At 31.9% G+C, this 17,404-nt stretch overlaps 1 protein-coding gene across 2 annotated transcripts in view; it reads left to right on the forward strand.

Moving 5' to 3' along the window:
* Positions 1-203: 203 nt before the first annotated feature.
* Positions 204-17,404, forward strand: part of LOC127724425 (titin-like) — a 45,705-nt gene continuing 28,504 nt past the window's right edge. The window contains exon 1 of one of the 2 annotated variants that reach the window (XM_052231385.1): positions 204-236. In XM_052231385.1, coding sequence (XP_052087345.1) covers positions 215-236 — 22 coding nt within the window. In that variant the 5' untranslated portion in view covers positions 204-214. Of the gene's footprint in view, positions 237-12,086; positions 12,125-17,404 lie in introns of those variants that run through there. The other variant, XM_052231384.1, reaches the window with a different exon arrangement.

Below are 17,404 nucleotides of genomic sequence, written 5' to 3' on the forward strand. Positions count from 1 at the left end.
AAATATTATCCTTGATATGTTCCTTTTTCTTGGAGTTCGTTATTTTAGTTAACAACATCATAAGTGAGTTTTAAGAAGTTATTCAATGAATAAAATGATAGTTTTTTTTTTAAAGTAAATAAAGAATAATTTGTCGTTAAGATACTTTTGTTTACAAAAATTTTACAATATTGAGAAATGGGAAATCCTTATTTTAAAAATAGCAATACAAAACATGGCGTTTAAAGGTCATACACGTAAGCATTTTAATATATAGTTAAAAAGTACAGAATGTTTGTCCGTAAACAATACTGGACTAAATTCTGATTGAGATTTTGAATTTCGAATATAAAAAAATTGTCACTTATTTATTATTGATTAAAAACTTTCATCAATTTCGCTAAGTATAACGTGTGAGCTATAGAAATGCAAATATGTTCACATTGTGGTGTAAAACTGTTATCATATTTACGATTGACAACTTGTAGATATAGGGAAAAACGAGATTATTTTGTCACCAAAGCGTAATACAGTTTCTTAATTTATTACTTTTGATAACGAACATTATCGACAGTTCTTTCTCGTTGAAAACTGCATGTTGACCTCTTGATGTCATGAGGTTCTTTTAATTATTTAGTTTCTCCCTCATTGACTTAATTCATTATTAAAAAAAAAATGAAAATCTTGCGATTAAGTACATAACTCCCAAATCGTAGGACTCCCCGATGATATGTTGTTAGTTTCAATTTTCATAATGTCTATCTATACTGTAGTTACGGACAAGGTCATTACCTTATCACATATGTGTAGATTAATGCGCGTCTGGCTTAAACATATTCCTGGTCTCTATGATCAGTTTATTCATATCTCCAGTAGTTTATTAAGACAATCACGTGTGATAAATTTTTTTTATTAATTCTTTATAGAAATTGTAATCACATGACGACATAGTCATCCACCTTTTGGGCTTGTTTGAAAGAATCGTAACTTTACATCAAATTTATAAACAAAAGAAAGCATTTTTTATAACTTCAAATAAATATTTCCGTGTGTTAAAAATAGTACCATTGTTCATTAAATGAATTCTTTACAAGATCACTGATGCATTTTATGAATTCACAAAAGGATGTAGTATTTTCACAGGCGTGCCATAAATGTTACAATGAATATCTTTCGTACAGACAACAGTTCATGTAATACTATACATTTTAAATAAGTTATTTACCTAAACATAGAAATTATAGGTTGAGGTTCGAAAATGCCACTTAATTTACGCTTGAAATCGACAATTCTAAATCCATAATATATCATCCCTGAGATGTTCATTTGACATTCGACTGACAGATATTGTTTTATTCATATTTGACATTTGTGGTATAAATGTGTATTGTGGAATCAGGTCCGTGTATATTTGCGTTTATCCATTTTTCGTTCTGAAATATATATAAAAAAAAAAAAAAAAAAAAAGAGAAGTGTTTTCGTTTTCCGTTTTTTTATATCTTGAAACAATACATTAAAAACGGAATTGTTTTCGTTTTTCGGCGTTTTTCGTCTTTGATACTACAAAAGAAAAACGAAAAACGACATTTGGATGCAATATCGGTATTCAGTTCTCTGTATATTTTCGTTTCAATATGAGCAATCATTAATTGTTTAAATTTTTTGTTTAATAGCCATCGAAATTGAAATGCCAACGTAAATCGTTTTCATTTGCGTGATATCCACATGTAAACGTCACAATTAATGTAGACAAAATAGATCGTCTGACTTATGATTTAAAATAAAGTGATTAATGAAACAAACACTTTCAAATTTTCTTGTTTTTATCTATAATAAGAAAAAAAAATTGTAATGTTTAAATATTAAATATTAAAAGGATTACAAATTTAAATTAAACAATGAAATATACTACATGTATAAAGATGGTAAATATATATATATATATTTCATTACAACATCACATAAACAAAGGAGGTTACTGCTTAACTGATAAGAAAACTATCCCGGCCGTTAAAGTATACACAGCGGGTATCAGATCAATCGTATTTAAATCGGAGATACAGTCGACGACTGAAAAATGACTTTAACAATCTTAACAATTAAGGTGATTGTTTAATACTTTAAAGTTTGAAAGGTTAGTAAATTTAATCGAAAATGGTTAATTAGAATTGATGACTAAGGTCAATCAGCCAAGAATGATAATCTGTTACATCTTATGTAGATCAATTAAGAAATTCCGTAGGTTCACGCTTCAAGCATACCATCTTATGACGAAATGAGGACGAGTCACCAGGAAGCAAAAGAAGATAAAAGAGGGGCTAAAGATACCAAAGGGACATTCAAACTCATAAGTCGAAAATAAACTGACAACGCCATGGCTAAAAAAGAAAAAGACAAACCATAGTACACAAAACACAACATAGAAAACTAAAGACTGAGCAACACAAACCCCACCTAACACTCGGGGTGATCTCATGTGCTCCGGGAGGGTAAGCAGATCCTGCTCCACATGTGGCACCCGTCGTGTTGCTCATGTTAGTAGAAACCCGGTAATAAGTGTAATTCTGTAGGTCACATTCGGGAAAAGGGGACGGGCTTGTAGTTACGACATTAGGAACATATCTTCTATCAAGGAAATCATGATAGGAAATACAATGGAGTATCGTATTAACTGAGAGATATATACCCCGTATGCAGGCGTTGCTGAAAGTAACCATACTCTGGCAAATTATTGAAGCTCGCGCTTTCATTGAAAGATATAAAAATAAAGAGAGGACGTATGATTAACAATATATCAAAGACAAAATAACGTCGATATAAGCAACTATAGGTCACCGTAGATCCTTAAGAAATGAGTAAAACTCATACCGACTTTATTGCGTCCGAATCACTCTTCGGGGTTTACTTTTATCAGGAGCATCAGACGGAGAAAACAACAGTACATTTCACTTGTTGGTATACTAGTGTTTCTATTCTTTCCTTTTCTTTTGCGTGGTTCTTTTAATATTTTTTGTGTCTAGTAGTTATAGCAGGTCAGATTTTTCATTTTCAAAACCTGTCTGTCACCCCTATTCCCACGCTCAAAATATGAAATGGTCGCCCCTTTATGATAAACAATAAACGAAAAACATATATGACAGACAGCAACCGACGACAATGACTGACTTTCGTCGATTGCGACTTCACCGAATAAGTTTTATTATTAGATTTGTACAGCATGACGGTTGTTTCATGTGGAGCAGAAACTATTAACCCTTCCGGACCGCCCTTTTCTTTTTTTTTTTGGTTTGGTTAGTGTTGTTCAAGCTTAAATTGTCTATGAAATATTTTGTGGACTTGATTATCTTTTCGTTTTTTTTCGAATTTTGTAACTGCGTTGTCAGGTTTTCTTAGACTAATACATTTTGAAAGTCCAATTCAGCCTCTTTATATATTAAAATTTAATTGTCCATGCCATAAATTTCACACTTCACGGACTTCTTTAACAAGGTCTTACTCCTTACACAAAAATGCCCAAACAGAGATATAAGAAAGAACGACTTCAATCGACACTACAAAAGTTTTACAGTCACCATAACGAGTAAGTTGATGGAAACGATGTGTCTCTATGAAAACTAATAGGAATCATGCAATAAGTCTCATTGGTTGATGTCTTTGGCGGAAGTACATGTGATACATCCTCATTCTTTCAACATCTAAGCTGTGGGACGGTCGTGCTCCACGTGTTGTCGGCACAGTAATTTTAATCTATATCTTTTACTTACAATTGCCTTTGTGGCAACTTTAAATAGAAAATACTAGCCTTGGTGCCTTTAAGACTTTGTTGGTCATTTATATTTGCCTTGGTGGCTTCTTAATAGACTTAGGTGGTCATTTTTACAATTTCTTACATTTGCCTTGGTGGCAACATTAAATGGAAAATACTAGCCTTGGTGGCTTTAAGACATTGGTGGTCATTTATATATTTGCCTAGGTGGCTTCTTAATAGACCTAGGGGGTCATTTTGATAAATTTTTACATTTGCCTTGGTGGCAAAAAATAAAAATTGTGAGAAATACTGACTTGCCTCGGTGGCAAAATGTTTTGGGAATTATATTTTGTGGATTTAAGACCTTGCAAGTGGTTATCAACCCAGGTGTTCAGATATTTGTTATGCCGTGCGTCAGTTAAACGCCGAGCTATGTGGTATCGAGTTAAAATATTTTATGTATAAATGGAGCTCTGACCATTTTGGAGACATGTATTTGAAAGTAGAATAATAAGTTGTTTATATTATGGTAAATATAGTTTCTTTTGTGTCTTGTGTTGTTATAGATTTTTATTTGATATTATTATCGTAGATACTGATGCAGGAAATGCTCTTTTAAGACTTTGTTAGAAAAGACTACTAAGAAAGTGAAAGAATTTAGTGTGAAATTACGTGTCACGTGATATTGATTTTTTCGGCAGGAGTAGTGATGTGTATTAAATGATAAGGTGTCTTCGTCGAAGTCCGCGTTCAGTGGTCTGTTTGATTGTATATATAATTGACTGTTTTTTTGTTTTCAGATGGGGTTACCTACAGTTTTCAAGAAACGACATTCACTAACTGGCATAAAGCTGATACAAGTGATTAAAAGAATAAAAACGGGACAACCAAAATGGCACAAGGAATATGCGCGGGTACAAAAAGACTTGAAAACCAATGAAATTAACAAGGATATTTTGAAGAATGTAAGGGAATTGACAGGGGATGATCTAGCTGAGATTTTGGAATTAGCTGACAAGCAGATGCATGAAGGAGAAGCAAGATGGGCTTTACGTTGCATGATAATTCATGCCAATGAGTTCGATCAACCTAAAGGACAGGATCTTTCTGATCAGAATCTGGTGAGTACAAGTTTAAGTAATATATTGATTTCATAAAATATAAATCAAACCAGAGTAAATATAGATGTAACCCTAACCGTTTATAAATCATGATCATATGCTAACAAGCATGGTATATGGTTTGAAATGTTTTTCTGATTTAAATGACTATATATTGTCTGTCTGTCTGTCTGTCTGTTCAATGAAGGAGTTGTCTGTCTGTCTGTCTGTCTGTCTGTCTGTCTGTCTGTCTGTTCAATGAAGGAGTTGTCTGTCTGTCTGTCTGTCAGTTCAATATAGACGTTTTCTAGGTATAATGGGTCTTAATTGTATTTTGAATTCTAATAGTATTGAAGCCTATAGATTTCAAAATTATGGTCAAGGTCAAATAATGAAACTTTGAAATGCTGATTAAGACTTTAAATACATGTATGGGGGCTCTTTTGGATTTATGCACGAACTAGTCAGATTGGATCGAGTTTGATTCAGAATAAACTTCATTTTGTACATGTATTTAGGGATCAATGTGTCCTATGGAAAGATTAGTTAAATAATTAAATACTGTATACAATGTATACATGTGATTCAATAAATTGTTCATTGATAAAGTGAAAAGTTTATTGTTAATTGTTGATTGTATATTTTACTATGATTGCATATGATGTATGTAATGAATATGGTTTATTTAGCATGTGTCTTTTTATGTTGTAATGTTACACCACTGTTTTAGGTTAGGGTGAAGGTTGGTGCCTGTTAAAACGTTCAAACCCGCTGCATTTTTATGCACCTGTCCTAAGTCAGGAGCCTGTTGTTCAGTGGTTGTCGTTTGTTGGTGTGATTCATAAGTGTTTTTCGTTTCTCACTTTTTATATAGATTAGACCGTTGGTTTTCTCGTTTGAATTGTTTTACACTAGTCATTTTGGGGCCCTTTATAGCTTGTTTTTCGATATGAGCCAAAGCTCCGTGTTGAAGGCCATACTTTGACCTATAATTGTTTACTTTTTATACATAGTCACTTGGATGGATAGTTGTCTCATTGGCACTCATACCACATCTTCTTATTTATATGTATATGCATTGATATTTATATGGTTATTTTGTAGCCTCCTAGTACAAGTTCTGCCACCTGTAGTACAAATGATAATAATAATAATAACAAAAGGAAAAGATCAGTTGATAGTAACAGCCTTGATGATCGAATGACTTTGTTAGAAAAGACTACTAAGATTGAGAAAGTTAAAGAATTGAAAACGCTATGCATGCAATAGGACCCAAGTGAATCTCTGATATTACTAACTTTAGAAGGACTTACTATTAAAGTGTTCCAGAAGAGTGAACCATGAGGCAGATGTTTATAAGGAGTTAGCAAGACATGTTTATAGACATCAGTTGAAGTTGGATATACCTAATCTGTGTTTGTCTGTATTGAGGGAAAAGGCAGAAGATGCCAATATGGGTACTTGAATTAAAACAAAAAAATTTGCAGTGATATTGAGTTGTTCATTAATTTAACTGGAATATATAGATAAAGTTATGATGGAAACAGCCTTATGTTTATTTGAACCTATTTAAAAGAAATTCTAGAAATTTGTTCTAAATTTTTAGATGTTTACTAATGGATGTGTATATAATTTCATTGATGTGTTTAAAGATGTGACAAAAATCTGTTTGACTTGGAAGAATATTTGTTGCAACATTTTTTGTTTTGTTTTATGTAAGAAATATAATGTTGTATGATTTTATTTTTATACCAATGTATACTAAAATGTTATGTATGGTTGAATTTTTTAATTTAAATTTCTTTGTCCAGTTTGCAAGCTTTCCACGTGCTGAAGATGTGATTCAAATCATGTTCATTTTGTTATGAATTCATTGCCTTTACGCGACCCTGATTAGTTTGTATGTGGTCAAATTGACGAGGGCTAATTGAATCGGAAGATTATTTTGAATTAGGAAATTATTGATAAAGAATTTTGTACATGTATCTTGAAATGGTTAGAGAATGATGTAGACATTCATAATTTCTTCCATCATTCCAAAGGGAGAGCATTTGATTCTGAGGTGCCACCAAAACAAATTATCAAAATTCAAGTTTTAAACAGTTCGTTAATTTTATTTCAAATGAGTTATGTGAAAGGCTTTGCTAGGAATATTTAAAGTTATATTTGTGAACATTGTATATATAAATATCATCTTGTGTTACATATATGATGTTGTTATTTAATGCGAGCATTGTAAAGAAATAAAAGAATAATATTTAATTAAAGTGTTGAAGATATTTTTGTTTTAAGTTTTTGGAATACTATTCCTTAAGGGAAAGCCTTGCTAGGGATTAAATTGGAGATTGGCCTGCAAATATGCTGTATGGACAACAGAGTTTTCTGTGCCCATAACTTAACATGAACTGGATGCAAGAAGATATCAATCACTGAATATATGGGTATAGTCTCATTGGTTGATATCTTTGGCGGAGGTACATGTGATACATCCTCATTCTTTCAACATCCAAGCGGTTGGTTGAAGGGCTATATTTGGTCAGGCAATAAATATTGACTGTTTGGGTTGATCAGGCGGAAACCCAGTTGAAATTAAATGAAATAAATGAAACCCTTGTTAGAGAAGGTAAAAAAGGCTAAGTTGGTAAATTTGAATTGTTTACATCTGTTCCTATGGGCTTTAAAAGTTTAATGAATGTGCCTAATTTTGGATTTTATGCGTCTTATGTATTTGTTTTTACTTAAATTATGGTATGGAGCTTCGAGATATTTGTAAATTTTTAAATTATGGACAAATTTTTACAAAACAGTCGATTGTGGTAGGTGCAAATACATGTGTATCTTTTTTGTGCATAAGCATTATTACGTCGAAAAAGTTCCAAAGAAAGATAATAGGTTGATCTTTTTAAAGAATTCATTTGCATCTCGGTCCTCGATGACAGTTTTTTTTTGGGAAAAAATCCCAAAAATTGGCAATAATTTCATCACAAAGAGAAAGTCGAATACACCTCTTTATGTTCAGGCGTGTTTGAGTTAACTATTCTGTCTTGAAAGCGTATAAAAGGAAATATTTGATACATCATCTCGCTTCAGATTCTATTATTTTATATACTTAGGCTCTAGGTTGATATAATAACATTAAAAATTTACAGTACTAGAAAATGAAATATATGGGCAAAGTGAAATACATTTCTAATGAGTCATAACAACAAAATAGGTGTGTTTGAATAACAAATTTGTTCTAAAATTACTTGACGACAGACTTTCAGAAAGATGTCACAAAAATCTGTTTGACTTGGGAGAATTGTTGTTGCAACATTTTTTGTTTTGTTCTATTTAAGAAATATAATGTTGTATGATTTCTTTTTATACCAATGTATACTAAAATGTTATGTATGGTTGAATTTTTTAATTTAAATTTCTTTGTCCAGTTCGAGGGACACTGATTCCCTAGTGGTTTTTCACGTGGATTTAAGGCGAAGGGATTTTTCCTTTTCAAGGTGTGACTTATGCTAGCTAAGTACACAAATAAACAAGAGTTGTGAAGAATCAAGTGGAAATACATTTGTCAGTGTTCCTGATTGGGAAGTAAAGAGTAGGTTTAATCCAACAACAGTAAAAGTAAGAGACAAGTCAGCATGGTTGACACTTGGAGGTGAAGTCCCTTTGCTTACAAGCTTTCCACGTGCTGAAGATGTGATTCAAATAATGTTATTATTATGTGTTACATATATAATGTTGTTATTTAACGCAAGCATAGTAGCATTGTAAAGAAATTAAAGAATAATATTTAATCAAAGTGTTGAAGATATTTTTGTTTTACGTTTTGGGAATACTATTCCTTAAAGGAAAGCCTTGCTAGGAGTTTAATTGGAGATTGGCCTGCAAATATGCTGTATGGACAACAGAGTTTTCTGTGCTAATAACTTAACTTGAACTCGATGCAAGATGATATCAATTACTGAGGATATGGGTATAGTCTCATTGGTTGATATCTTTGGCGGAAGTACATGTGATACATCCTCATTCTTTGAACATCCAAGCGGTTAGTTTAAGGACTATATTTGACCAGGCAATAAATATTGCCTGTTTGGGTTGAACAGGCGGAAACCCAGTTGAAATTAAATGAAAGAAATGAAACTCTGTGTTAGAGAAGGTAAAAAAGGCCAAGTTGGTAAATTTGAATTGTTTACATCTATTTCTATGAGCTTTAAAAGTTTGATGAATGTGCCTAATTTAGGATTTTATGCGTCTTATGTATTTGTTTTTACTTAAATTATGGTATGGAGCTTCGAGATATTTGTAAATTTTTAAATTATGGACAAATGTTTACAAAACAGTCGATTGTGGTAGGTGCAAATACATGTGGATTTTTTTTGTACATAAGCATTAATTACCCCGAAAAAAATTCCAAAGAAAAATAAAAGATTGATCTTTTTAAAGAATTAATTTGCATCTCTTCCCTCGGCGTCAGTTTGTTGGGAAAAAATCCCCAAAATTGGCAATAACTTCATCAAAAAGAGAAAGTCGAGTACACCTTTTTATTTTCAGGCGTGTTTGAGTTGACTATTCTGTCCTGAAAGCGTATAAAAGGAAATATTTGATACATCATCTCGCTTCAGATTCTATCATTTTGATATATTTAGGCTCTAGGTTGATATAATAACATTAACAATTTACAGTACTAGAAAATGAAATATATGGGTCAAGTGAAATACCTTTCTAATGAGTGATAACAACAGAGTAGGTGTGTTCGAATAACAAATTTTTACTAAAAGTACTTGACGACAGACTTTTCAAGTGGATCTTAAAAATGCATAACTTCAAAAAAACTTCATGTTTTGTGTGTGTTATCTAGGGTAATTAGTCTTCAACCTCTGAAAATTTTTTGTGTGCTCTTCCACGAAATATTTAATTAGATTTTTTTTAAATATTTTTGAACTTTCGAAAATTCCCCCTGACAAACGATCAGAAAATAGTTTTCAGTTGACCAAATGCATAAAATTACATCAAATGATGCTCAATAGCTAGTAGATACATTTTTCTTTTAAAATACAACTGGCATATAAGGATCATAATGATGCTATATGAATAAATTTGTCGGTTTTCAAGAGCTAAATTGGCAGCGCGTCATCACTACAATGGCTTCCATAATTACGATTATAAAAATTAGGTGGCGTTTACGTCATGGGGAGTTAATTTTGACAAAGTAGAATCCTGACTGGATGAGGTCCTTGATATTACCACCCCCTCTCCCACCCGTTTGAACAAAAATGGATAAGTTTTTATATTTATACTTTGTTATTGGTATTACATGTATGCATTTTGGGTTGATGAGCATGAGACAACATTAGAAAAACACAAGAATTACAATGTGATCAAATGTTTGATGGAACACACCTTTACCTAGGCGTCTGATGAGGCGATTATCACGGGAAAGTTTAATGAGGGCAAGTTGATTTGTATATTTGTGTTCGCTATTTCATTCGAATGGTAAATACGATTAAAGATCTCAAATGACAATATTGTTGATTATTATACTTCATTATTGATCCCGAGTAGTTTTGTTGTAAACATATATATCCAGTGTGCTCTTTCGCATTAACTTGTGCAAAGTAGTCCACGTTTTGGTTTCTGAAATGTATAGATATTACCTTATATTCGGTTCTCTCCTATAGAGTTTTCTATGCCCATAACTTAACATGAACTGGATGCAAGATGATATCAATCACTGAGGATATGGGTAAAATACGCATATTTCGATTGTACATATATATGTTGGCATAATGAATATGAAAAGTAACAATGTCATAAGTGAGGTTTATGAAGTTATTCAATGAAAGAACGAAAATGCTAGTTTTAAGAAAAAGCAAATAAAGATTTAATTTATTGCTAAAGAACTTTCGATACATAAATTTTACAATAAACATAAATGGGGAATCCTTATTTTAAGAATAGCAGTAAAAAGATTTAAGACATAACAATACAAAACATGACGTTTAAATGTCATACACGTAAGCATTGTAATATATAGTTAAAAAGTTCACAAAGTTTGTCCGAACCACAGTTTTTTACTTTTTTTTGGAGATTTTTAATTTCAAATACAATTAAGAACTTTGATCAATTTCACTAAATATAACGTGTGAGCGATAGAAAGGCAGATATTTTAATAATGTGGTATAAAAATGTTATCATATTTACGATCGACAACTTGTAGATATAGGGAAAATGAGAGTATTTTGTGACCAAAGTGTAATACAGTTTCTCAATTTATTACTGTTGATAACGAACATTTTCGACAGTTCTCTGTCTTTCAAATATGCATGTTGCCCTCTACTAGATGTCTTTCGATTCTTTTTATTTTTAAGTTTCTACTAAAATTTTTATTTAAAAAAAAATTAAATAACATCTTGCTATTAATTACATAACTTCAGATTCCCTAATGATATGTTGTTAGTTTCAATTTTTATAATGTCAATCATATACTGTGGTTACAGACAAGGTGAATGCATGCCCTCTTAACCCTTCCTAAAACGAGCTTCACAGATATGTAAGTCAACACGCGTCTGGCTTTAAAAAAAAAAATACTGGTCTCTTTGATGAGTTTATTCATACCTTCATTCGTTCATAAAAACACTTATGTGTGATAGAATTATTTCATTAACTCGTTTTAGGAATTGTAATCACATGACGACAACGTCATCCACCTATTGAGCTTGTTTATTAGAGTTGTGATTTTAAATCAAATTCCTGAACAATAGGAAGCATTTTGTACAAATCCCAATAAATATTTCCGTGTGTCAAAAATAGTACCATTGTTCATAAAATGAATTCTTTACAAGGTCATTGAAGTATCTGCGTAAACTCACAAACGATTGTAGTATTTTCTCATGAATGCTAAAATGAATACCTTCCGTACAGATGACAGTTCATGTATAAATTAAAAATACGTTATTTGACCTTAGCATAGAAAATACAGGAAGAGGTATAAAAAAGGCCACTTAATTTACCCCTTGAAATCTACTATTCTAAATCAACCAAATATCATCCTTGATATGTTCCTTTTTCTTGGAGTTCGGTATTTTAGTTAACAACATCATAAGTGAGTTTTAAGAAGTTATTCAATGAATAAAAAGCTAGTTTTTTTTTAAAAAAGCAAATAAAGAATTATTTATCGTTAAGGTACTTTTGTTTACAAAAAGTTTACAATTTTGAGAAATGGGAAATCCTTATTCTAAAAATAGCAATACAAAGATTGAAGAAATTACAATACAAAACATGGCGTTTAAAGGTCATACGCGTAAGTATTTTAATATATAGTTAAACAGTACAGAATGTTTGTCCGTAAACAATACTGGACTAAATTCTGATTGAGATTTTGAATTTCGAATATAAAAAAAATTGTCACTTATTTATTATTGATTAAAAACTTTGATCAATTTCGCTAAGTATAACGTGTGAGCTATAGAAATGCAGATATGTTCATATTGTGGTGTAAAAATGTTATCATATTTACGATTGACAACTTGTAGATATAGGGAAAAACGAGATTATTTTGTCACCAAAGCGTAATACAGTTTCTTAATTTATTACTTTTGATAACGAACATTATCGACAGTTCTTTCTCGTTGAAAACTGCATGTTGACCTCTAGATGGCATGAGGTTCTTTAAATTATTTAGTTTCTCCCTCATTGACTTAATTCATTGTTAAAAAATCTTGCGATTAAGTACATAACTCCCAAATCGTAGGACTCCCCGATGATATGTTGTTAGTTTCAATTTTCATAATGTCTATCTATACTGTGGTTACGGACAAGGTCATTACCTTATCACATATGTGTAGCTTAATGCGCGTCTGGCTTAAAACATATTCTTGGTCTCTGTGATCAGTTTATTCATATCTCCAGTAGTTTATTAAGACAATCATATGTAATAAAATTATTTTATTAATTCTTTATAGAAATGTAATCACATGACGACATAGTCATCCAACTTTTGGGCTTGTTTGAAAGAATCGTAACTTTATATAAAATTTATAAACAATAGAAAGCATTTTTTATAACTTCAAATAAATATTTCCGTGTGTAAAAAATAGTACCATTGTTTATTAAATGAATTCTTTACACGATCACTGATGCATTTTTATGAATTCACAAAAGGATGTAGTATTTTCACATGAATGTTACAATGCATATCTTTCGTACAGACGACAGTTCATGTAATACTATACATTTTAAATAAGTTATTTACCTAAACATAGACAATATAGGTTGAGGTTCAAAAATGCCACTTAATTTACGCTTGAAATCGACACTTCTAAATCCATAAAATATCATCCCTGAGATGTGCATTTGACATAAGACTGACAGATATCGTTTTATTTATATTTGACATTTGTCATATAAATGTGTATTGTGGAATTGGGTCCGTGAATATTTGCATTTATCCATTTTTCGTTCTGAAATATATATAAAAAAAAAAAAAAAAAATGAAAAAAGAGAAGTGTTTTTGTATTCCGTTTTTTGATATCTTGAAACAAAACATTAAAAACGGAATTGTTTTCGCTTTTCGGCATTTTTCGTCTTTGATATCACAAAAGAAAAACGAAAAACGACATTTAGATGCAATATCGGTATCTAGTTCTCTGTATTTTTTCGTTTCAGTATGAGCAATCATGAATTGTTTAATTTTTTTGTTTCATAGCCATCGACATTGAAATGCCAACGTAAATCGTTTTCATTTACGCAATATCCACACGTAAACGTCACAATTAATGTAGACAAAATAGACCTCTGACTTATGATTTAGAATAAAGTGATTAATGAAACAAACACTTTAAAATTTTCTTGTTTTTATCTAAAATAAGAAAAAAAAATATTAAATATTAAATGGATTACAAATTTAAATTAAACAATGAAATATACTACATGCATAAAGATGGTTCACATATATATATATTTCATTACAAAATCACATAAACAAAGGAGGTTACTGCTTAACTGATAAGAAAACTATCCCGGTCGTTACAGTATACACAGCGGTTATCAGATCAATAGTACTTAAATCAAAGATACAGTCGACGACTGAAAAAAGACTTTAACAATCTTAACAATTAAGGCGATTGTTCTATACTTTAAAGTTTGAAAGGTTAGTAAATGTAATCGAAAATGGTTAATTATAATTGATGACTAAGGTCAATCAGCCAAGAATGAAAATCGGTTACATCTTATGTAGATCAATTAAGAAATGCCGTAAGTTCACGCTTCAAGCATACCATCTTATGACGAAACGAGGACGAGTCACCAGGAAGCAAAGGAAGATAAAAGAGGGGCTAAAGATTCCAAAGGGACATTCAAACTCATAAGTCGAAAATAAACTGACAACGCCATGGCTAAAAAAGAAAATGACAAACCATAGTACACAAAACACAACATAGAAAACTAAAGACTGAGCAACACGAACCCCATCTAAAACTGGGGGTGATCTTATGTGCTCCGGGAGGGTAAGCAAATCTTGCTTCACATGTGGCACCGTCGTGTTGCTCATGTTAGTAGAAACCCGGTAATAAGTGTAATTCGGTAGGTTACATTCGGGATTGTAGTTACGACATTAGGAACATATCCGCTTTCATTTGTGAAATGGATATTCCGTAACGGCCAACCAAATCGTGATGGCGTCCGTAAAATTTACGAAGGGGTGATTTCAACTTCACCACTTGTAACTCTTGGTGTAATAGCTTCCTTGTGAGCAGCAACTCTCTATCAAGGAAATCATGATAGGAAATACAAGCCCTGGAGTATCGTATTAACTGGGAGATATATACCCCGTCTGCAGGCGTTGCTGAAAGTAACCATACTCTGGCAAATTATTGAAGCTAGCGCTTTCATTGAAAGGTATAAAGATAAAGAGAGGACGTATGATTAACAATCTATCAAAGACCAAATAACGTCGATATAAGCAACTATAGGTCACCGTAGATCCTTAAGAAATGAGTTAAACTCATACCGACGAGGCCCCGAATGGCAAAATGGGAAAACGTTATCACTTTATTGCGGCCAAATCACTCTTCGGGTTTTACTTTTATCAGGAGCATCAGACGGGGAAAACAACAGTACATTTCACTTGTTGGTATTCTGGTGTTTCTATTCTTTCCTTTTCTTTTGCGTGGTTCTATTAATATTTTTTGTGTCTAGTAGTTATAGCAGGTCAGATTTTTCATTTTCAAAACCCGTCTACCACCCCTATTCCCTCGCTCAAAATATTAAATGGTCGCCCCTTTATGATAAACAATAAACGAAAAACATATATGACAGACAGCAACCGACGACAATGACTGACTTTGGAGAGGCCCACAAAGAATGTGACTGGGTTGAATATGTATTCGAGTGCTATTCCCCTGCACACCTGGGTAGTGTAAAATCACAAAGTTTTTTTTCACATGTTACCGTATTAAACTTTGTTGAAAATAACATGATTTCTTCGGTATAAATGATCGAGAAATTAAGAAGGTCATTAACAAAATGAACATCAAAATATAGACAATATTCATGCAATAATTAAAAAGTGTACACTGTGAAATTATGATTATCATAGTAGTTAAAAGCACTGAAAGCTTGGTTGTAGAACACTTACTACAGGTCGAGATGAAACGATGTTTTATTTAACTTCCAATTTTGCAATTTATTAAGACACGAGAAATTTGATTTGTCAAAACACATAATACCTTATTCTTAATTTTAGTTTAAATAGTTAAAATAAACAGTTTTACCATGTTTAATTGTCGATCTTTTTCTTAATTTTCAAGAAATATAAATTGCTGACATCAGCAAATCACTGTGAATAGCATATTATACCTACAAGTCATTTGTTGTTGAAATCGTACCACGAAAAGCAAAACAGTTGTGATCTCTAACATGTTGTTTCTCGTTTCTCGTTTTTTATATGGATTAGACCGTTTTTTTTTCCCGTTTGAATGGTTTTACACTAGTAATTTTTGGGGCCCTTTATAGCTTGCTGTTCGGTGTGAGCCAAGACTCCGTGTTGAAGACCGTACTTTGACCTATAATGGTTTACTTTTATACATTTTGACTTGGATGGAGAGTTGTCTCATTGGCACTCATACCACATCTTCTTATAATATTTGTTTGTTTTGAGATTGTGACACAGTGATGACTGCTGTACCCATATTGTGACTATTTTACCTATTATGTCTGTTTTGTGCACGCATCGTTGTAAATTTAACGGAATTTGATACGACTGTCATACAAGTGAGAGGTTTAGCGCTATAAAACCAGTTCAATCCACCATTTTCTACATTTGAAAATGCCTGTACCAAGTCAGGAATATGATAGTTGTTGTCCATTCGTTTGATGTGTTTTATCATTTGATTTTGCCATTTGATTAGGGACTTTCCGTTTTGAATTTTCCTCGGAGTTCAGTATTTTTGTGATTTTACTTTTTTTTATATCTATTCAATGAAAATTCCGTTTCATCAGCCAATGTCTTCCCCTTTGTTTATTACATAGAGTCAATTTTGAATAGCATAATATAACCTTTATACACTTTTTGTTGAAAATTTAGCATAAAAAAATTATCTCAAAATGTTTACTTGTATCACCAAAAACAAAGTTTTTTACCCCGAGCTTGTACAAATTCATAACAAAAAAAACAAAAAAACATCGAAAGGGACCTTCCTTAAATAAGTTTCAACACTGTAGGTAATTGGTCGAGACGTTAAGATGTTAATGTGTAGAAAATAATGTTTTAGGTAAGGCATCTGCTTATACCTATTCCGTCGAAAAACTATGCGTAAATTACCATTTTTGGTCAAATATGTCAATTGTAACATGTTTATAACTTCAAAGTTACATCACAAGTGACACGTCTGCATTGCAGTATCCAGATTATATTTACTGGCTAATTTATCAAATAAAAATAATTTATGAAAGTCCTGGATGATTTTTGAGAATTTTTGCATTTGCAGGGGTCAATCATAAGCTCTAATCATATCCCCTCCTATGCGAAGATGTTGGATTACTTATTTAACAAGTTACAGTACTTTAATATGATTTCAAATAACTGTTTCTCCTATTGTATAACATTTTTAACAACTTTTTTATGTGATGTTTGTCGATAGTGACATCACCGAATAAGTTTTATTATTAGATGTTTACAACCGGACCCCCCCCCCCCCCCCCCTTTTGTTTTGGTCATAATGATGTTGTTCAAGTTTAATTGTCTATGAAATATTTTGTGGATTTGATTATCTTTTCGTCTTTTTTTCGAATTTTGTAACTGCGTTGTCAGGTTTTCTTAGACTGATACATTTTGAATGCCTAATTCAGCCTCTTTATATATTAAATTTCAATTGTCCATGCCTTAAATTTCACACTTTACGGACTTCTTTAAAAAGGTCTTACTCCTTACACAAAAAAGCCCAAACAGAGATATAAGGAAGAACGACTTCAATCGACACTACAAAAGTTTTACGGTCACCATAACGAGTAAGTTGATGGAAACGATGTGTCAGTGTTTCACTCACTGCCGACATGTTTTCTGGTCATTTGAACATCGGTACAC

Source organism: Mytilus californianus, unplaced genomic scaffold, assembly GCF_021869535.1.
Source record: "Mytilus californianus isolate M0D057914Y unplaced genomic scaffold, xbMytCali1.0.p SCAF_14, whole genome shotgun sequence".
NCBI lineage: Eukaryota > Metazoa > Mollusca > Bivalvia > Mytilida > Mytilidae > Mytilus > Mytilus californianus.